The 22,898-nt window shown below is 36.0% G+C and overlaps 1 protein-coding gene across 1 annotated transcript in view; it reads right to left on the reverse strand.

Moving 5' to 3' along the window:
• Positions 1-22,898, reverse strand: part of LOC149140215 (leucine aminopeptidase 1-like) — an 82,478-nt gene that overhangs the window by 37,132 nt on the left and 22,448 nt on the right. Inside the window, exons 3-6 of the mRNA XM_089449786.1 lie at positions 12,155-12,352; positions 11,411-11,636; positions 6,685-6,811; positions 6,399-6,494 (exon numbers count right to left, since the gene is read on the reverse strand). Coding sequence (XP_089305912.1) covers positions 6,399-6,494; positions 6,685-6,811; positions 11,411-11,636; positions 12,155-12,352 — 647 coding nt within the window. The remainder of the gene's footprint in view (positions 1-6,398; positions 6,495-6,684; positions 6,812-11,410; positions 11,637-12,154; positions 12,353-22,898) is intronic.

Consider the following 22,898-nt stretch of genomic DNA (forward strand, 5'->3'; position numbering starts at 1 on the left):
TCGAAGGTTTGCATCTATTTTAGGGCTTGAATCTATCACACGTGCGAGGAAGGATAAAGGCATCCATCTACTGCAGAAAAGGTTAAATTGCAAACCTTTAAGAAGTAGAATCAAGACAAGGAATCGATCTATCTTTCAAGCCAAGATCACAAGAAGACTAAATCTAGTCAAGCAAAGGAGGAAAAGGATTGAAATTACCCTAATTCCGCCACACGTGCAAAAAGTATAGTCCATTGCAAAATGTTGAGAATTGCAGTCAAGGAGCCCAAGAATTTCATACTATTGTTGCAAGAGCAAAGGCTAAAGTTGAAGAAGAGATTGCAGTTGAATCAATAAAGGATTAACTTTGACTTGAGGCAAGTTGACTTGGTCTTGGAGAAGTTCTTGGTCAAGGGTCTAGGTCTTGGAATTCATCAATTGAAGATTCTATAAGAAGAAGAATTTTGTGGGTTTTCCTCTCAAGATTGGAGAGGTTTTGGCCCTAGTTGATCGCCTATATCTTGTGTCCTTTGTCTCATTGTTATTTATGTTTTGGTAGTTGTTTGATGAAGAGAACACAATATTAATCAAGCTAAAGAAGAACCTAATTAAGAAAAGTAAAAAGTCTTCACAAGCAGTTATCATTATAAGAGAAATCGCCTAAACTTGTTGCCCCTAGATTTCTCAACACCAGACGCCCTCTAAAAGTTGACAGTACCAACTCCCTTGGTCGCGTACTTTCCATTATCTCTTAGCTCAATATGAACCTCCATGTCCTTCTCCTCCAACTGGCTGTAATACTCCTTGTTCCCGGCCATATGGAAGGAGGCCCTGAAATCAATATACCAAGTGTTACTTCCTACTGAGCTTACCATGCAAACTATCAATGAGAAGTCTTTCTCAAACTGAGAAGCAAACCCATCTAACTTGGCTGATGCGGCAACATGATCCTTACCAGATCCCTTCTTTTGTTTTGGACACTTAGAAGCATAGTGCCCAAACTCATAGCAATGGAAGCACTTGATCTTGCTCAAACCTTTCTTCTTCTTGTCACCCTTCTGACTAGACTCGCCCTTCCCTTTGCCTTTCTTACCCTTGGCTTTACCTGCAAAAGAAAAATTCTCCCCGTCATCTGTATTTGTTGATCTACCTTCTCTGGTCCCTCTCTGGATCTCTTCCTAAATGTAGTCAATCTATAACCTTTCCCAACTAAGAAAATTCTCTCTCCCACTTATAACATCCCAAAAACCATACCAAGACTTGTGAAGTCCAAGTAATGAAAAACTCATAAGGTCATGATCAAATACAGTGACACCCACACCACCTAGCTCATCTCAAACCTAAGTGAACTTCATAAGATATGTGATGATGGGCTCTTCTTGTTTCAACCAGATACTCCTTAGCTTCTCTTAAGAGCAAGCTTCCTGGTATCACTGGAACTTTGATGTAGATCTAAAATAGTCTTGAACATCTCAAAAGTTGTCTTCTTCCCATGGATATGAGGAACTATACGATCTTTGACCCCTTCTAGAATAATCTTCCTTGCCTTGATATCATACTCATTATGTTGGGTCAATTGTTGGGGATATTATGGTTGTGTAATTGCGTTCTTGACAAACTCTCCCACCCCATTATCCTCCAACACTATCATGATCCTCCCTTGCCAAGAGACGAAGTTAGAGGCTCCCTCTAAATAGTGGTCAGATTTCAATCCTTGGAACGCCATCCTTTCTCAGAGAACTCTCTCCAATCTAGTGTTATCCTTCCTAACTAATCTACATGGTTCACAAACTAATCTCGGTGCTAGTCTTTATTTTGATCTCTACTCTGATTCCATGTAGAAATTCCTTGAAATTTTGCAACTGCTATAATGAACAATTTGAACACTAGTTTCTTTTCATTAAGACACAGAATTTCTCTACCATAGATAAGCAGCGAAAATAAAAGAATATGCAGAGATAAAGAACACAAGAACACAATAAATTTTTCCTGGGAACCCAACTGGGAAAACCCACTTCTTTGCTTGAGAATTTTATTGATAGAGTTTTGAGCAATAAATCTCTTACAAAACAATCTTGTTTCAATAGACAACACACTTGTTCTCCTTTCTTGACCTAAGCTTGAAACACCCTGCTTGAAGACTTGATCCTACTCCCTAAAGCCTTGCATAGCCTAAGCCCCATTTCCTAGTGTTGGAAATCCCTATTTCCTAGCGCAATTTAGGCTCCTATTCTTTAGGGAATTCTCCCTATTTCCTAGTGCAAATCCACAAGGAAATTGTCTCTGCAATCCTACACATAGGCTCCTCACATGCTCCCCTAGCAAGAAATTTTTCTCACACAAACTCGTGCTCAACAAAAATGTACAATGATGTGCCTCTGTCCTCCTTATAAGCAATTCGACTCATCTAACTTTGCAAGTTTATTTTTGGAACTCATACTTGTGATTGACTAGTTAACTAAGTCTAATTGACTCTTGTGACTCGTCCTAGCCACAAATAAACATTGAGAATTCTCACTTGTCCTTTTCCAAATCTGAGTCGCACTAGGAGACAAACAAATTGAGCCTCTAACTATATGCATGAGTTAAATTGCTTCATGAACTCATCCTAATCTCTAGGAACTCGTGCATCTAACGAAAGACTGACCGTGAGGTCTTCTTGACTAAGGCACAAGTCAAGAAACCTTTGTCGCTACTATTTTCAACAAGATGCCCCCGGGATGGCTTTAACATTATTTGATGGACGTTGCCTTTTTTGGATCCCAACTGATGTCTAGTTACCATTGAGATGACAAGGGAGGGCTTGCACATCACCTTTGGAGCCCAACACTTGGCCTTGCATATATGATAATGCAATGTGACTCCTCTTAGCCCTAAAAGGGTGACATAGGGTATAATGTGGATGACGTCATGGTGGAGGAGGTACTTTATGGAGACATAACCATGCACTTTGAGCTTTTCCCGGAGTTAGGAGCACTCATGATCCATTTTGTCACTTGCTTATTTTTGGAGGATGACGTCGTGGTGAAGATCATTATTTCCCACACATGTAGGCTATTTTTGGCATTTTTGTTGTGTTTTTGAGCTATATTGGGGTCAGCTTGTGACCTTAGTCTTTTTGAACACCTAAGAAAACTTGTTTTAGGGCTTTACTTGTAAAATTATTAAAAATAAGGCATTTAGACCTCATATAAATGTAGGAGGCCTTATTTCATTTTATGATCATCATTCAAATTTCACTCATCACACTTTCCTCTCTTTGAGTGCACATTAATCCTTGTGCCTCTATTTGGCCAAAATGTGATCTTTTGTGGTGCAAATTTCTCTTGGAGATGGTATCTTGCTTGAGGATGGTTTCTTGGGATTGATTGAAGGGATTCTTGTGGAAAAATTTGTAAGTTTACCACATATTTTCTATATTTTGCATGTTTTATTTGTGTGATAAGGTTTCTACATGTGCCAAGATATAAATTGCTTGATTTATCTGGAAATATTGCTCCTCTATGATATGTAAAATTGTTTTCCTGGAATCCTTGAAGAGAACTCCAAGTGTGCATCTCTTAAATTTAAACTATCCCCTCACAAGGAAGTTGCTAGGGATTATAAGTGGATGGCCTTAGTCATCCCACCCATTTCAACAAAATTGTTCATTAGATTTTTCCTATAAGACTCCATTTTCCCATGGTGTTGATCAAACCCTATTCTTAATAAATTTCTCCATCACTCTTAATTTCTAGCTATTTAGGGTTAGGGTTAGGGTTTATGTGAAATATTACAAGAAAGTATTTTTTCATTGATGTGTCATTGCTCTCTAGATAGGAATTGCATTGAATAATTGTCTAAAAGCAAAATCTAGCATTCTTTGCAAATTAACCCCCTTTTTTTAAGTTGATGTAGTCATTCTTTTACTGTTTTGAGCATGTTTCAGCCATAGAACTCCATTGTAAACCCTAGATTGTTAATATCTAATTGAAGTTATTGTTCCTTCGTTGATATATCATTGAGAATCTTTTCTTCCGGCTGTTATATGACATCGCTTGCCTTACAATTGAAAATCTGCAAAATCCTAACTTATAACAGCCCTATAATTCATTTAATTGGTCTAGGGATGGAGTGCTTGAACTTTGGTAAAGATTACATAAGCCATCTAGGCTCTGCCAATGCTATATCACAATATTTAGACGTCATCCATCACCTTGAGCCATTCTTATTGAATATCCTTTAACTGATCTTCTTAGGTAAGTCTCCGTTGTGGCAAAATACCACTATACAACCGGAGAAAGGTTGTTGAGGGGATAGTGGCAACCAATCTCTTCTTGGCCTAAGGCTCGGATCCACCTAGTGAGGCTTTGCACTAGGCCTGCTAGATTTGGCAGCAACAAGGCCAAAAAAAACATTTTTGACGAGAAGCAACATGAAATTAAGGGCTTACAATTAATAATTTATATAGAAATTCATTGCCCAATTCAATGTTACATCTATATATTGAAACGAAGTTGTCATAAGTATGGGTTCAACCTTGATGGAAGCATTGGGTACTTTCATCTTAAACATGAAGAAAAAGTTCTTGACATTTTGCAAAAAGAAGAAGAGGATGACATTGCATGACATTACAATGAAGCCATGTTTTAAAAGCTTCCTCAATGGAAGATCTTAAGTACAAAAAATGCAAAACGAAATTGATAAAGTTATTGCTAATAAAAATGAAGAAATTTCTCATCATAAGAATCATAGTCAAAGCTTGATCGCACAAATTAAGAAGTTAAAAGGTAAAAAGATGTCCCAACAAGAAACACTGGAGCAACTTACCAACAAGGAATGTGTGTTCAATTAATAAATGATGACCAACCCCATTGAAATAGAGAAGTCATCAGATGTAGGATTCCACATCTTGGAAATGTGAACCAATACATATACAATCAGGCATCAAATATCAAAAAGATGCTTACATTGAAATCTGATCAACCATTAAATCACCAAAAGTATCAAACGATGAAGGTTCCAAAAACACGGCACAAGATACAGGGATGCCTTATGTCATCATAATTATAAAATTCATCCTATTATTCAACGAACTAACCAAAGATGAAATCCAAATGAGAAGCTAAGAGAAGCTCATGTGTGGAATTTTATCATTTCCCAAGTCACAAAAGTTGTCACCGGATAGCTCTATAGATAATTGAATTAGGGTAATCTGACCCTTCCATGAAAAGACCATTCTGCTCAATGCTTCATAACTCGTAACATCTCATATCATCAACCATCACAATATCAAGAACAGAGAATCATGAGAATGCATTGCAAGCCAAAAGAAACACATGTTTTTCATACAAATGCTGAAGACAAAGCATATTTGAAGGGATGGGTAATGTAATAAGCATAAATTATATAATAGTAAAATAAATGAAATGACACATCTTTAACCAAGGGACATGACCTATCAACCATTGTGACAAGTCATAAGTACACTGTCACATGGCATTATATACACATATACTCCATTCCTATCTTATTCAATTATTTATATATTATTTGTACTTTATGGACTATGAGTATGGCCTATTGTCCTTCTTATGTTGGATATTTAATAAATGAACTTTGTTCATTTCATTATATGACTCTAGCCCAAGCATGCTGAACTGCATGCTTCTGAAAGGACCCTATATTTTTTATGATATTAATAAAATTTCAATTTCTAAGTACAACTTGCCAAGCATAATATGCCCATGTGTTGACCTTGCCAACAACAGCCCATTTTCTAGTGTACTATGTATGACCTGTAAAATCATGGATATGTGCCACAGCATAACAAAATTTAACCTTTAAAGAGACATAGAACACCATAAGATGCCCTAGTCTGAATGGACTTGCCATACTACTTCGAATGACCCACCGCAGAGAGACTTCCAACAGTGTTTAGAGCAGTTCTTACAAAGCAGTGTAGAACTGATTTTAAATTTAGGTGTTAAGAAATTCTGGGTACATGGCCAGTGCTGATCTCAGCCCCAAAAATAGCATATCCAAGTGCTTCCCTTGAAGAAAACTGTTCAGACAATGTTTCCTTTCTAAATTTGCTTTTAACTGGCACTGAAGCAAACAGTTACTCGAAGGTTAAATATTTTCAAGTTCAGGTTGAATTAGAATCCTTCAACCTCACAACCAGAAGCAATTAAAAACTATGCTACCAAGCTTCCATGGATATTATATGATTAAAACCAAATATCATATATGCTACCAAGCTTCCACGGATGTAATATGATTAAAAACAATTGCAATTAGTAAAGCATGTTGTTCATCTTGACCATTAGTTGCTGAAATTCATATAATGACAAATTTCGAAAGCATTAAGAAAATTAAAAGTACATTCTAAATACTATTACCAACTGCATTTCCATCCCAAATATATTCCATTCAATTACCTCAATTGTCTTCCCGTTTGAAGCTGTAACTATGTCACCAGGCCGCATACCAGTGCCACTAATCATGTTTTCACATGCAGCAACAATGAAATGGACCTACAAAGAAAATAGAACCATTCAGCTGACCAGCATCACAATGCTTATCATCATACAGCAAAGCTTTCTTCCAAAACATAGCCTTGCAATTACAAAGGTGATAAATCAGAAGACAATGGTCTGTAATCTATGACTAATATGTTCATTATTTTTCTAGAAACACCAATTTATCCATCTAACCCAAATTTACCTCCACCCCGGGAGGCTTAATTTGACCAATAGCCTTTGCTGCACCAAGAACTGCTGCAGAACCTCCCATGTCAAACTTCATGAGTTCAATAAGACATCCTGGTCCTGTCTTGATGTTGTAACCTCCACTGCTCATATCAAACTAAAACAAATGAATAACTTCATAAAATATGAAGGCATGCTTAACAGACTAATATATTAAACAAGAGCAACAAACAGATAGATTGGGTAAATTATTCCTATAAGGAACAGAACCAAAATATTGCTCAATACACAAGTGGATTGCACCTTGGATGAAGCTTTAACTGTCAGTCAATACATGCAAAAGAGCAAAAGTTTCCTCGCTATTGGATATTGAAATATCAGATTAATAATGTCAGAATAGAAGGCTCACTATTGAATAAAATCACTTTATGACTTTTGGGTCTAAAAATGATCAAACTCAAAACATTTTAAACCATTGTCCGCCAAATAAAATTATTATTTCTTTACCATACACTAAAACAGGGCAACAGCAAATTATCATTACAAGACAATTTCTAAAAGCAGAATTGAATGCAAGACCTACAAAATTAAGCAGTTAAAAGTTTTGGGGGTGAATCAGTCAAATAATCTATTGTAAAATTACAAAGGATGTTCATATAACTGAAGGTAATTTAAATTACCTCAAGTGCCTCCACAATCAACTCCCAAACTAAACAAAGTCATAAACTCCAAATAAGACTACAAGTGCTGCAGTAGACTGTAGAACACAAGACAACAATCAAGTTACTTGTGTAGACAAATTGCTGGGACACACTTCCCAAAATATTGCTCAATACACAAGTGGATTGCACCTTGGATGAAGCTTTAACTGTCAGTCAATACATGCAAACGAGCAAAAAATTCCTCACTATTGGATATTGAAATATCAGATTAATAATGTCAGAATAGAAGGCTCACTATTGAATAAAATCGCTTTATGACTTCAGGATATATTAATGTTCACCATTTGTGTAAAGTGGTCTTATCCCACGTTCATGAGTGGAAATGCGTTGCTTAGTGCACAATGATATATAAGGAGGTAAACTCCTTTGTAATAAATGTACAATTATTCATTGATAATATTGTATTGTGTTATTACAAATATCTTCCTTTGAGCTTAGTTATGTGACTGAGTCCTATCTAGGCTTTCCTCATTTAGTGATCTAGCTCATTTTTGTAATATGGTATTAGTGCAAGAAGCCATATCAAGAGTCTCAGGCCTTTAGATGGAAAAGTTTTCACCCTTGTGATTTCAATGTGACCTGGAAAGAGAAACAACCAAGAGAACAAGAACATATGTTTGGTGAAATAGGGCTACGTGAAAGTGTAAGCATTATAGCAACCATTTGAAGGAGCTGCCATACAGAAATTCCAGCCACCATACAATTTTATCATCAAGGATAATTTTAGGGGCGAATGTTCGCCCTTTGGCGAAATTAAGGGGTTTTAAATTTTTAGTGGGCGAATATTTTGTATCATACTACATTTTTACAAATCACCTCAAATAGCCCACCTTATTTTAAGGGAGAGGGTAAAAAAGGTAAATTTAGCCCTTGAAATTAGGACTTACAACCTTCCATTCGCCCATTTTCAAGAATAGGTTTTATTTAAGTGAATCCATTCGCCCATTTTCAAGAATAGGTTTTATTTAAGTGAATCCTATGGGCCAAATACCATATTTATAAAAGAGGTATGGTAAATTAATAAAAATATAAATAAATGAGAGGTATGGTAAATAAATAAAACATTTTTTATATTTACTCCATAAGTCACCTTATATACATGTAAGGGTGTAAACAAATAAAAATATAAGTGAAGTGGAGGTATGGTAAATAAATAAAATGTCTTTTTATACTTACTCAAAAGGTATGGTAAATAAATAAAAATATAAATAAACTAGACGTATCGTAAATAAATAAAACCTCTTTTTATATTTAGTCCATAACCCTCCTCCTATTTATGAAGGCTCAAGAAAGAGGTTTTATTTAAGTGAATCCTATGGGCCAAATACCATATTTGTAAAAGAGGTATGGTAAATTAATAAAAATATAAATAAACGAGAGATATGGTAAACAAATAAAACATTTTTTTATATTTACTCCATAAGTCACCTTATATTTACGAACACTCAAAAAATAGGTTATATTTAGGTGAAACCTATGGCCAAAATACTATGGGACAAATACCATGGACTAGATTGTTATTAATACCATGCAAAAAACCATTATTAACCCTAATATTAGAATTAATAAAAATAAAAATGGCACATGGTATTGACCCATGGTATTCACCAAAATGGCACATGGTATTGACCCATGGTATTCACCTAGAATGTAGCCTATTTAAATGGGGGAATTAAACCAGCATGTAGCCGATGCTAAGATTCATTAGGACTTTACAAAGTTTTATTATTTAGTGAAAGACTCGCCAAGACCTTACAAGATTTTATAATTGAGTAAAATATTCGCCATGCCTGGTGAGAGATTCGCCAAAAAATTATATATACATATTATATTATTGATAAAATCGCCTTCCATTTTTCCTATATACCATGGAGATTCGCCCATTTATTATATTTATAAATTTAGGGGGGTTCTTAAAATTTTCCCTGTTTATCATCCAACTGATGTATTTGTAGTAGCTGTTGTTTTTTTATTTACAGCCACTACTGTACAAAAATAGTACAACCGCCTTCAATTGTTGTACAGCATGCATGCAACCATACACCAGCAGAATTTCTAATTAGTTGACTTGGGTTTCCAGATCAAACCAACAGTAGTTTCAAATTTTCCCTGATTAGAAAATTAAACATGATATGCCATTAGAAAAGTATTTTGGCTTCAATTTCCATGCCTAAAAAGTGAAAATCCAGATGCGACTAATGAACAGATACCTGCTTTGAAAAAGGGGCCGAGAAATCACCAACAAATCCAAACAAATTATTAGAATGGCAGAATTGGGATAACAAAGCCAAAGCTATTATTCGCTTTGCTCTCTTAGACTCTGAATTGCATCATATAGATCTGGAAAAAATCATTCAAAGTAATCTGGGATAATCTGAATAAGTTATTTGGAACACAAGGATTGAATGGAAAGTTTTCTCTGAATATACCTAATCAAATTCAAGATGTCTATTGAAGACACTATGTCTAGCCACATAAACAATATCTCTCATCAAAAAGTTAACTAAAGTCAAAGATATAGTAGAGGAAGAAGATGCCAAAGCCATTCTATATAGTATAAACAGTCTACCTTCAATACAGTAATTTACTTTTTACTCTCAGTCAATTACCTTCTCAAACTCTGAGAGGTATGATTCCTGCTCTCTTTGCTGAAAAAAATCATTACAGGAGAGACTGAAGGTCATCCTCAACCTAAGACAGCATTATACTCGAGAAACAATTGTAGTAGATAAGCTAAATATACTGTGGAGATGGAATGTTACTATTGCAAGAAAATGGGTCAAACAACATGGAACTGTAGATTTCAAGCCAATGGCATTTTCAATGGAAAAGTCAAGGACAGACCACATGTAGCTAATGCAGCCATTGTTGAAGATCCACTGGATGCTAACAATGGTGATGATCATACTGAAGAAAGTGCATTCCACACTTTTTAAGAAACCCACACATTGATGACAAGAATAGATCTAGTGCTGATACAGCTCAACATGGGTGGTCTACCAAACAGTTTGGGAGTTTATGGATCATGGGATCCCTCATTAGAGTTTTAAACTTCTAAGACATGCATGTGGATGGTTGTCCAATAGTCAGATTATGATACATGCATGTGGATTGTTGTCCAGTAATTTAATTCAGGAGATTTGTAATATGGAAATTCAAGGAGGTGGAATCCAGGAACCCGATAATTCAACTTGGAAGCTGTGCCTTTACAAAAATTAGGAGGCAACTAGATGGGGCTCTACCTAATCCAAGAACTGCTTTCCAAAGAAGAGGCTTTTGAAGAATGTTTGGTTCTAACTTCTAATTACTTCTGTTCATTTTGTGTTCACTCAATATGTGTTAGCTTTCAATTAATATGTTTTGCTTTCAGTACCGTGATCCTTAAGAAGGGGGGTTAGAATATAGGGCTTACTATGCAATAAAATTATAAAGTCACTATATGGCTTTAGGATATGTTAATATTCACATTTTATGTAAAGCAGTCCATCCCACATTCATAAGTGGAAATTATTTGCTTAGCGAACAATGATATATAAGAATGTAAACTCCATTGTAATAAATGTGCCAGTTATTTACTGATAATATCATATTGTGTTATTGTGAGTATCTTCCTTTGAGCTTGGTTATGTGACTCAACCCTATCTAGGCTTTCCTCATTTAGTCATCCAGCTCATTTTTGTAATAAAAATGGCAATCCTGAACTGTTTAGATGAAGCAGAAAAACATGTCCTCAAGTATGCAAAAAAACAGAGAGGATTGTAGAAAGATTAACATGGTCAGAGTAGATTAACATTGAAGGGTAAATTATATTCAGCTGAGTAGATCAGATTTTACCGACTTAAGCTTTCCAATAAGGTCATTTCTATTTTAAGACATTAGCACAGCCCTCTTAGAAGGTGACATACAGTTTTGTTTGTCCGTGATTGAATGAATGTAAGAATTGAATAAAGAAAGAAATTACATCAACATGTACATGTCCCTGCAAATGTAGGAGATAAATGACACAGGATGAAAATGCACCTATCAAATGTCAATCCTTTTCCAACTATGGCAAGTTTAGTCTTAACATCTCCAGTTGGAGGCTTGTAGCAAAGGTGAATGAACTTTGGAGGGTTTGCAGATGCTGCAGCCACTCCTAAATATGATCCCATTTTCAACTCTTCACATTGCTCTACATCCAATATCTTTGCAGTGAGTACATCACTGTAAGCAGAGGCAATGTTGGACGCTTCATTTGCAAGTGCACCTGTACAACAAGGGCAGTCATATTAGACAGCTAACATCTACATAATTCTAATTACATAAACTCCTCCATATTCACTAATGGCCATCAAATCTATATCTTTGTAGTTGGTTTAATACATCTTCCTGCAACTAGCAATAATGAAATTTAATATTTCTGAAAGTTAATACAGAATGAACTCCAATGAATAATAAACTATTGTCTTAAAAAAAATGAAAACTTTATAGAGAAGAAAAAAAATATTCAAAAGACATCCAAAGTAGTAGAAAACATTCACTTGAATAAAATAATATATTGAAAGCACAACTTTCTTCATCGTGTTCTGGATGGAAAAGAAAAGAAAACGAGAAAATGTATTCAGAAATCAATCAATTGCAATAGCCGCACCATACAGATATCCCTGAAATATCATTTTTTCTAACTTTACCATTGCACTTGAACTGTCTAACATGCAAATGCCATTATTATGTGAGAGGCCCATAAGACTGAAAAGAAAACATGCAAAAAAAGCATGAACTTACTAGGAGTAATTACGTTTGCAGGTGCATTTACAAGTTGCCTAGATAGAATAACTCCAGAACAAACTTGCTGGATATGCTTGAACTTCTGTTCAAACTCAGGACCACTGCCAAGTCCAAGAAAATCCAAACACTTGAGGAAAGAAGGCTTCTTTGCCTCTGACTTGAAACGAGTGTCCTCATAAATACCCAGAAGCACCCCTGAAATGGCATCAGATGCAAATATTAGAATCCTAAAACATTTAAATTCATGTCCAAATCAAAACATCAACTGAATAAGTGCATATTCGAACTCCTTTTATGAAATTCATTCACAAAAAAAAAACAAAGAACGTCTAGGTTAATTAAATCAGGGCACTATATTTTCTCATGTCTCAAGCAGCAGCATTCTTCTACAGTTCTACCGCATATATAGTGGCTCGGGCATCAAGGGCTGCTGCTCAAGCTCAAAGAAGGGAAAACAATTTGTTGATTTTGTTGCAGCTTCTCCTCCAAACCTAACTGCTATTCTTAGGACCTGCTGCTAGTGTTACTGCTCCAACTGAGAGAAATAGAGATGCAATTGCTGGAAGAGTATCTGCATGAAAGGAAAATCAAGAGAAAAACTACCCTTTGCGGAAATATGTAACTAAACAGGGCGTTAGGATGTCAGTGGAGGAAACCTCTATTGGACATGCAACTATAATTCCAAGTCAATGCCCATTTGTTGGGCCTCAAAGCAAGAGGAATTGGAGCATGTAAAACTGTGACTCCAAACCAAAGAAACAGTTTTGCAAGAGAGGATTTTATTGGCATGGAGCACGTGACAGCAGCATGTAGGACATATAGAGATGATGATCCTCTCTTGCAACCATGTGGGGGGTTAGGGTGTTGATGGAGGAGACTTCCAATGGACATGCAACTACTGCATGTCACCTTTAAGAACAACTATTTCCAAGTCAGGGCCCAATTGTTGGGCCTCGACTTACAATTACAGGCTCCAGGAATTGGAGCCTGTAAAACTGTGACTCCAAAGTCCAAACCAAAGAAAAAAAATTGCAAAAGAGGATTCTATTGGCAATGGGCATGGAGCATGTGGCTGCGGCATGTAGGACTCATAGAGATGATGATCCTCTTCCATTACTAGAGATTTTAGAAATGATGATCTTATGATCCTCTCTAATACCCTAATCTAAATATATATAGTCGCATGCATGTTGTGCCCAGGGTTACTAGGTAATACCTAGGTTACCAGGATGTGGATCCAGATTCGGATACGGATCCGGATACAGATCCGCCAATTTTTGGAAAAACCAGGATCCAGAAACGGCAAGTACAAGCAAATATAAAACATTTTAAAAATTTAAAAATTTAAATTTATATAAATATAAAAATAAAAACATATGATAATTTTTAAATATATAATTTTTACATACAATAAATAATTATTATATAAATAATTCCAAACTTAATGTAGCATTTATAAATATTAATGAACATTAATTAAATTTATATAAAAATAAAAACAAAATAGCAAAAACAAAAACAAAAACAAAATAGCAAAATAACAACAACAACAAAAAAACATATGTGAATTTTTAAATATATAACTTCAATATAATACTTTAAAAATAACTATTAATTTAATCATAATAGAATTAATACATCATCTATAAATATTTAAACATTTATTTTTAGTTATAATATTTATATCAAGTAAATTATTAAACTTATTTTAGAAAACTTACTTTTAAAACTGGAAAAGAAACTTTAAAATTGGTTAAAATAAAAATTTAGTTTTTAAACTTCAAAATATCTAAATAAAAACTTACTTTTTAAACTTTAAACATATCTAAAAAAAAATTTACTTTTTAAACATTAAAATAAACTTTAAAATATCTGAATAAATATGAGTGGATTATAAACTTCACGTAACCTGCATTAAACTTTAAAGTTTATAATGTCTTGTATTAAACCTTATAATATGGTCAAATAACATAAAATAATAAATTGGCATTGGCAGACTCCCTAGTTTATTTTCGCGGACGCCGATTCATTAATCCATTTCTTATCATTCCTTAATTGGCTTGCTTCTGGATGATTAAATTTTCTGTTTTGGAATTTTGTTCTGACATTTGCTGCAGATTTGTGCGTTGACGTTGACAGTTTTTTACCTGAGAGAAGCTGGACGGAACGGATCTGTGCAGATCCGGATCCGAATCCATCTCCGATCCGCGGATCCAGCCATTAGACCTGACGGATCCGGTAACATAGGGTAATACCCTAATCCAAATCTACTCAACCAATGTGCCCTCCTAGGTGGATAGAAGTGCAAAAGATGGTACACCCCAACTCGAGGATAACTATGAAATTCATGTAGGCATACTCCTCGGAATCTACACCCTCTTCAACTCTTCATGCAAGTACACCCTAGCAATCTAACAATAGATAAACAAACCCTACCCTTTCTCTCCTACATAACTCTAGTGTTACTCTCAAGAACACTAGTGTTGTGCCATCATAACAATATGTTGTGCCTTCATACTAATTGCATGAGAATCAAGGTAGCCTCGATTGGTACTATTGCACAATAAAAAAAGAGAACCAATTACAAAGCAGCAAGGTAAAAAACTAACCCTCACTCTTTTGAGAAAGGTGTTCTCCACCAAGCCCAGTTTCTCCCTCGACATCTCAAACTTCCCCTTGGCCAAGGGCTTCATCTAACTATATACAACCTATGGATCTACAGAAATATACTCAAAAACCTTGCCCATTTTAATTTAAACTCGATCCCTAGCGAAATGGTACAAAATGTCTATATGCTTTTTGCAATCCTAAAACAATGGATTCTCAAAGAATTTATTACAATTCTAATCATCACAATATACCACAACAGGCCCCAATATTTAATTGATCAACTATTTTATCAACTTGCAAAGCCAAATGGCCTCACGACTAGCTAAACTAGATGCCATGTAATCTACCTTGTTGAGCACACACTTAAACTAAGGAGGGGGTAACTAGAATATAAGACAATTCTTACTTATTTAAACATTCATGAACCATAAGAAAACAATCACATATGAGATCTATCAGCTACGGAACATGGAACACAAAATTTACATGGAAACCTTTTTGGAAGAAAACCACAAAACTTCTTTTTATAATTCTTTGCAAGCACCAACTACTATTACAAATATTTGTAGGCACCAACCTATTGGAAACATCAATCTCCACTGTTGCAAATATTAGTAGGCACCAAACTATTTCACTGAGTATGCTTGCTACTTCTACCTTCACTAGGTCTATTACCTGCTTTTTCCTTCACCAGGTATGCTTGCTACAATTGCCTTCACCAAGTCTACTTGTACAACAAGCCACGTATCCATTTTTGCAAACCTGATTCTGAAATTTTTATTTGAGGCCCTTTTGTATGTCTCCTCAGATCTCTGAAAATTTCAGAGTCTGAAAATTCCTAGAAAATAAGTTACAACAAAAATTCCAAGCTGACTTATTTGAAATTGAATTCAAGATCATTTAGAAACCCTAACTTCCACAAGGCATGACTCATTTGAAGCATATTTAAGAATCAATCACAAACCCTAAGTTCCATAAGGCATATCTCAAAAAGTATAGCAAACCAATCCTTGAAATTTTTACCACATGTACAGGAAGATCTTGCCTCCATCTAATCAGAATTTCACGGTTTAAAACATCCCAGAGGAAACGTTATAGCAAAAATGGCAAGATGACTTGTTCACTCCACATATCACATTTTTGCACCACCTTTAAAACCCCAAGAGTATTCCCCAGCTCCTCTTATGCACCTCGGATCTCTTCTTGTTTGGATAATCTGCAGATGCACTCATTTATCCTTTATTTATAGCGTTTTTGCATCCACTTATGGGGGCAACTTGTAAAACTGGTTGGGCATACCTGTACTTTCTAGCTAGGCCGACCTAACAGAATCTTTCATATCTCATCATTCATATGGAATTGAAGGGAGTGCCATAGACCATAGCAGAAGTCTCAAAATAAGCTTTTCAACCATTTACCCTATGCTCCCATTTGAGCTAGGGCTTTAGAGCAAAAAAGTCTTCAAAGATAGGGCATCCAAACTAGAAATCAAAAAAACTAGGTATCCAAACAACATTTCCAACAATCTTTATCTTGGACATTTGTAGTCTTCTCCTGTCTTTGACATCAATGACAACAATATTTCCAACATACATCCATTAAACTAAATGACAATGCTACATGTTTCCTACTAAACCAAAGACATCATACCTGAACTCAAACTGAAGTAGAACCCTAAAGTACTCTTCCTACCACTTGCATTCTCAGCCAATAAAAATCCACAAAACCATGCATCATGAAATTACCATGTCAAACCACGATGCATTGTGCTCTTCAAGTATCAATGCACATGCTTTGTCGTGATCTAATAAATCTGCCTCAAGTCAACTATGTATCGGTTTGAAGTGTTCACTACAATAATTGAAAATCACGTCTAATATTCAGCAAATATATAAGGAAACCAGTCAACTACTTGTACATAGCTAGATCTACCAAAACTAAATTTGAAGACGTTGATCACTTCAGATTTGGTATCATAAGAGTAGCCATAGGATGACAATCCATCATCTAAAATCTCTTTAAAATCTTGACCACATATTTACCTAATGCAAGGAAGGCCTCACATAGACTCTATCAAGCCTCTAGACCCAAGAAATAGTGCATAAGGCCAATGTCCTTCATATCAATCTTGCATGCCAACTCTGTCTTGCACCATACCATGAGCTTCTCAAAACTACCTGTAAGTATAAGATCACTACTTCCAAGGCTAAAACAAGCAAATTAGATTTATCAAATAAATAATGAAGAATGGAATCTACACTAATTTTAGTGAGACCCAAACCTATCAAGTACCCATCAATCCTAGAGTACGATGCACATAGTGTCTACATTTGCCCATAAAGGGCCTTTAGACTACATATATGGGTATCTTTCCATGCATCTCAAAACCTCTTAGTTTATCGATGTGCATTGCATTATCAACTAAACCATTCAAAAACATTGTCTTTCAATCCAACAAATAGAAACGGCAACCATGATGTTAACATTGTAGGAAAGGGTAACACTGTGAGGATGTTTACAACACTCAGTGGTTCTCCTGCAGCTCGATGGCCACTAGCTCAGGTGGTCCTCTCCATTGATGCCTGATATAGCCACCTTCAATCCTCTAATCTCCAATGGGTCGAAATTCTTGAAGACAAAGTCCTCATGCTTTGTCAAAAAGATTAAGGGTATTCCAAAGGTGGTCCTCTCCAATCAATCCTCACGCTTTGTCAAAAAGATTGAGGGTATTCCAAAGGTGGTCCTCTCCAATCAATCCTCACGCTTTGTCAAAAAGATTGAGGGTATTCCGAAGGTGGTCCTCTCAATCCAACAAATAGAAATGAAACCATGATGTTAACATTGTAGGAAGGGTAACATTGTGAGGGTGTTTGCAACACTCAATCGTTCTCCTGCAGCTCAATGGCCACTAGCTCAGGTGGTCCTGTCCACTGATGCCTGATATAGCCACCTTCAATCCTCTGATCTCCAATGGGTCAAAATTCTTGAAGACAAAGTCCTCACGCTTTGTCAAAAATATTGAGGGTATTCCAAAGGTAGATATCAATGCTTTTCGATCCATAACAAGGGCTCTTCAACTTGCAAAACGAGTTTTAGTGGGCCAATTCATGGGGATTTGGCCTTCCTTGCACTCCTTGAAGTAGTGGGTAAATAAAACTTGGCAACCAATGATGAAGGGTCAAATTTCCTATTCTTTTTGTGGGAGAGGGCTTTATACCACGTTCTTCGAGAATATGGAAGGCCAAAACTTTATCTTCAGAAGCAACCTTTATTTCATGGGTGTCGGGGTTCTCTAGCCCAGATTTTAACTTGCAATGTGATGTTCCTTCAACAGTTCTAGTCTGGGTTAAATTCCCCTTCCTTCCTAAGCAATGTCGGAATGATGCCACTTTTAAAAGTATTGGAAATTCCATAGGTAAGTATTTTGATCGAGTCGAGCCACAAGAGGGTTTGTTTTCTTGTGTTAGGATTTGTGTGGAAGTAGATATGGGCAAAGGGCTTCCGACCGCAATAAATCTCAATCTGGATAATTGGTCCCATATCCAAGAAGTGAATTATGACCAACTCCCTTTTAAGTACAAAGTTTGTCACAAGTATGGACACTTTGCTAGAAGTGTCCGTAAAAAGGAGACCGAGGAGCAACAGAATCATGTGGAAGAACGAGATCAATGGCAACAGCCCAAAAGGCAAAGAGGACAATCCAAACAAACTAACAACTAGACATGGCAGAGTGATCCGACAAGGGACAAAGGCAAGGGCACAAACTCTCTGGCCCAGGCAAAATCAACTCCAAGAGTGGGTACCAGCAATCACAGTGCAATGAAGGCTAATAGCAACAGCTTTGAAGTGCTCAACCTAGTTGAAGAGGGAGGCAACATTCCCTCAAGCAATGTTCCTTCCTCTACTAGGAAGGACAACAAAGCCCCTCCTAGTCTTCCCACAGTTGGAATTATGCCCTTGAGAATACCTCTGTCCATGTGCCAGGCGAGATCGCCTCTTCCTCGAATGAGGGCAAGTTCCACTCTCCTAGGGTGGCTAGAATTGGCCCCTCCCTTGCCAATCAGCTGATGAAAAATCAAAGAAAGAGAAAGAGAAGGAACAAGATCACATTTATCGTAATGTGGGAAGACAAACTAACAAAGAGGTTCGAATCAAAAAACATGAAAAGGACAAAGAATTGAAGGCAAGGTATTATGGATAAACACATCACATGGAGATGGAATAGAAAGAAAGGAGGCAATCAATCATGGGCTACAAAATCTAATAGTAAATGATGAAACTGATCTCTTAGAATTGCGGGGAGATGGGATCAGATAAAAGAATGTCAAAGGTTAAATCATTAACTCAAAAAGGAAAACCCCATATTCTCCTACTTCAAGAGACTAAATTGAGATCTATGGTCAACAATTTGGTCTTAAATATGAAAGATTCAGTCAATTCCAACAGCTTTGATGTTAAGTGCCCAAACCTAAATGATCCAGTGGATCAGATGAAATATGTTGTAATCAAGGAATATATTTTGAAGTAGGCTATATGTACTTCAAATTTTGTTTAATTTTCGGGCTTTATTGGAAGGTATTCACCTCCAAAGACCCGTATATACTTAGTATTAGTTGTATTCCTCTTTAGAGGATAATTTTGGTTCAAGAGTTTGTAGATGATATTGAAGATGGAAGAAAATCATAATGTAACTCTCGATGTACCGATGTGATCAGGCCACAAATCTTGCAATTAATACAAATATTCCCATTATATATATATATATATATATATATATATATATATATATATATATATATGCCAACCAAAATTGGATGCTCAAGCCATAATGGACATGATAGAAGTATACTCGACAATTGAAGCAAAGGTCTCCTGATACTTAACTCCCTCTCTCTTGATGAATCCTCTCACTATGAATATAGCCTCTTCCTTCTTTGTGATGCCATCTACTGCATGCTTTTGTTGGAAACCAAGAAAATGCTGAAAGGGGGGTAAATCAATATTTTAAAACTTTTAATAATTATTTAGCCAATTAAACACATTCAACAATATAGCAATGCATCAATAACATAAAGCTTGAACACAAAATATTTACATGGTAACCCATAGGAGAAAAAACCACAAATCTTCTTTTAATTATAATGTAAATGTAAGCACTAACTTTAATTTACATTGGATTATGTAGGCACCAACCCCCTTTTTTTGGAAGAACCCACTTGCTAGTGTTGGAAAATCAAAAAGGCAGAAAGATTTTCTTATGTTGATAATTGCTTATGATATTCTTTTGTTCTTATTAACTTTCTTATGTTCTTCTTTTATCTTTGTTTCATCAATCAATTATCAAATATAAAACATGAAGATCAAGGACACTAGATGTAGGCAGACAGCCAGGGAAAAACCCCTATATAGGGGAAAACCCAGTCAAGAACTCTTCCTTCAGTAGATTCATATGACAGTGAGACAACCAAGACCCTAGACCAACAGACCTTCCTCCTCCACCAAGTCAACCTTCTATGATGCAGCAACCTTCAATCTTCTCTTCTTGTTCAACAACTTCAGCTCAGCAACATCCCAAAAACTATGATCCCAATTATTGCAACCACTACAGAAATTTGGACCCCCAGCTTCAGAACTTCGATCCTACAATAGAGACAGAATTTTAGCCCTAGCTTCATCTCAATATCTTCGCACGTGTGAGAGAAAGGTAGCCCAAAAACTTGATTTTCTTCTTCAAGTTTTTTCCTTCTTCTCCTGCAACTTCGCACTCTTTTATGCAACTAGTTTACCGCAACTTTTACTACAAATTGAACTTGATCAGAGTGTGTGACAAATGAGGTCGAGTTGCTCTAATATATAGGCTTCTGGTGAGGTCGAATTACTCTCTTTGAGGCCAAGTTGGTTGGGGAGGGCTAATAGACCTAATTTACAATAAAATAATTTTCTTCTTTGACAAATAATTCCCAAGAAGGGTTCTTTACAATATGACATGGACAAGGACACTTGACATAAACCCTAGAGGTCTACAATGGAGACCTTGACCTAAAAACAATTGACCCAAGCATGAAACTCATGCTTTAATAAGTCAATTTATATAATAACAAAATTTCTTTTTCTTTCTTTTGATAAATACATTTCATTATGACAAGTACAATTATGAAGACCGAACCTAGTTACATTCTTCAACACTCCCTCTTAACTAGGGAGGTATTCATAATTTACATATATATACAAGTATATGGAAGATCTCAAAACACATGAACTACAGAGAGTTTAGGCACACTCAGTGCCACAGACTAGATTCCTAACAAAGGCAATCTATCCTTGTGGATCCGGGTGGGACTAAGATGGACTAAAGCTTTCAATCACTATAGGTACCATCAGGCTTACTTACTAACCATCAACCCAGGGATCTAGGTGCGTAATTTAAAGTCAGAGCTCTATGACCAACGCCACCCTCCCTACTTCAAGATCTAGACATTAGCCACATGTAGATGTCCTCCCAAGAATTTTGTATTACACACGATGCCTCAACACTTCCGATTATTTAAATCGGTAACATCAAATATATCCCGATCAATTAGATCAACAACAACAAATAAATCAAGCATGCTTATAAACTAAATTAGAAGTCCAAACATGCTTCCAAAACTTCGACCTTTTGAGGAGAGATTTAACTGTATAGACACAACCCCAATCAGCAACAAACTTTCAAATACATATAAGTAAACACAAACCTTCGAGATCCTCAATCATCTCGATGCCACTTATATCAAGTTATTCATATGCAACTAGTTAGAGGCTTTTCTTCTTTAACACTAAGACATCCTCAATACTTTGTAGTGCATGCATTCAATCTCAATTGTTTAATTTTTAACTTAATCATCAATATTATTATTATTATTATTATTACTATTATCCTCTTTATGATATTATTATATTATTATTAAAAAGAAATTCAAGTCTCTCAATCATGAGACTCAATCATGTCATATGTAACTCCCCTCAATTAATTCATATGTTATTCTTTCTCTCTCACTTAATGGATTCATTCCTCTCTCTCTTTAATGCTCTTACACACCTCTTATACTCTCTTACACACTTCAATGACTCGTGATAAAAAGACTCCTCTTACACCTCTTTAATGCATAAGTTACACTTCTCTCCTAAATGCATAAGTGACACTCCTCTCTGTTGAGAGATCTAGGGCTTTTCAAAGTTGACAATTTCTCTGCTTGATAATTGCTTGTGATATGCTTTTACTTCTTAACTTATTAGTGTGTTCTCTTATCAGTGTGTTCTCTTCATCAAGACAATTACCAAAATAAATAAAGACAAGTGACACATTATGTAGGCTTCTTCAGCCATGGCCAAAACCTCTCACCTCTTAAGAGGAAAACCCGATCAAAATTCTTCTTCTAGATCTTCAATTGATAAGTACCAAGACCATGACATATACCCTTGACTCTAGTATCCTCTCAAGAACCTTGTCACTAACCTTGAAGCTCTGCCTCTTCCTTTCCTCGCCTTTCTTCTTCACCTTGAACTGCTTCACCTCGACTCCTAAAGAAACTCAATCTCTATATTTTCTCCTGCACCTTTACAACTTCCCTAAAGAATCTCGGTCTCTAGGTCTTCTATAGAGAAACTCGGTCTCTACTTCGATCACCCAGAAGAGTCTTTCCTTTGCTGCCCCAGAAGGTTCCTTCCTTCGCTATCCCAGAAGAAACCCTACTTCGCAAATCCCAAAAGAATTCTACTTCGCATGCCCAAAAGAATCCTATTGGTGTGCCCAAAATAAACTTCTCTTTCTTCACACCTATTTCTAGTCCTCTTTTCGTACCTTTCTTCTACCTTCTCTTCGCACTTTTGTAGCCGAAATCAGATTGAATTGCTTATCCGAATTGTGTGTCTTCAAATGAGGCCGAGTTCTCCTATATATACACCTCCTCACTGGGTCTTTAGGTCAACTTGACAGCTGGAGTTAGCCGACTTGTTCTAGCAACTTCTTCATTGTTTGTAGGCCGACTTGAAGAGGTTTGGTAACAAGTTCTTGGAGGATACTTTACATAGACAATATTGACCTTTTACAAAGTGTAACATGACTTCATTTACATGACAATGACTCTTACAT

This window comes from Pinus tabuliformis, chromosome X (genome assembly GCF_031772625.1).
Source record: "Pinus tabuliformis cultivar Carrire ecotype Pingquan chromosome X, CPIR1, whole genome shotgun sequence".
In the NCBI taxonomy this organism is placed as follows: domain Eukaryota; kingdom Viridiplantae; phylum Streptophyta; class Pinopsida; order Pinales; family Pinaceae; genus Pinus; species Pinus tabuliformis.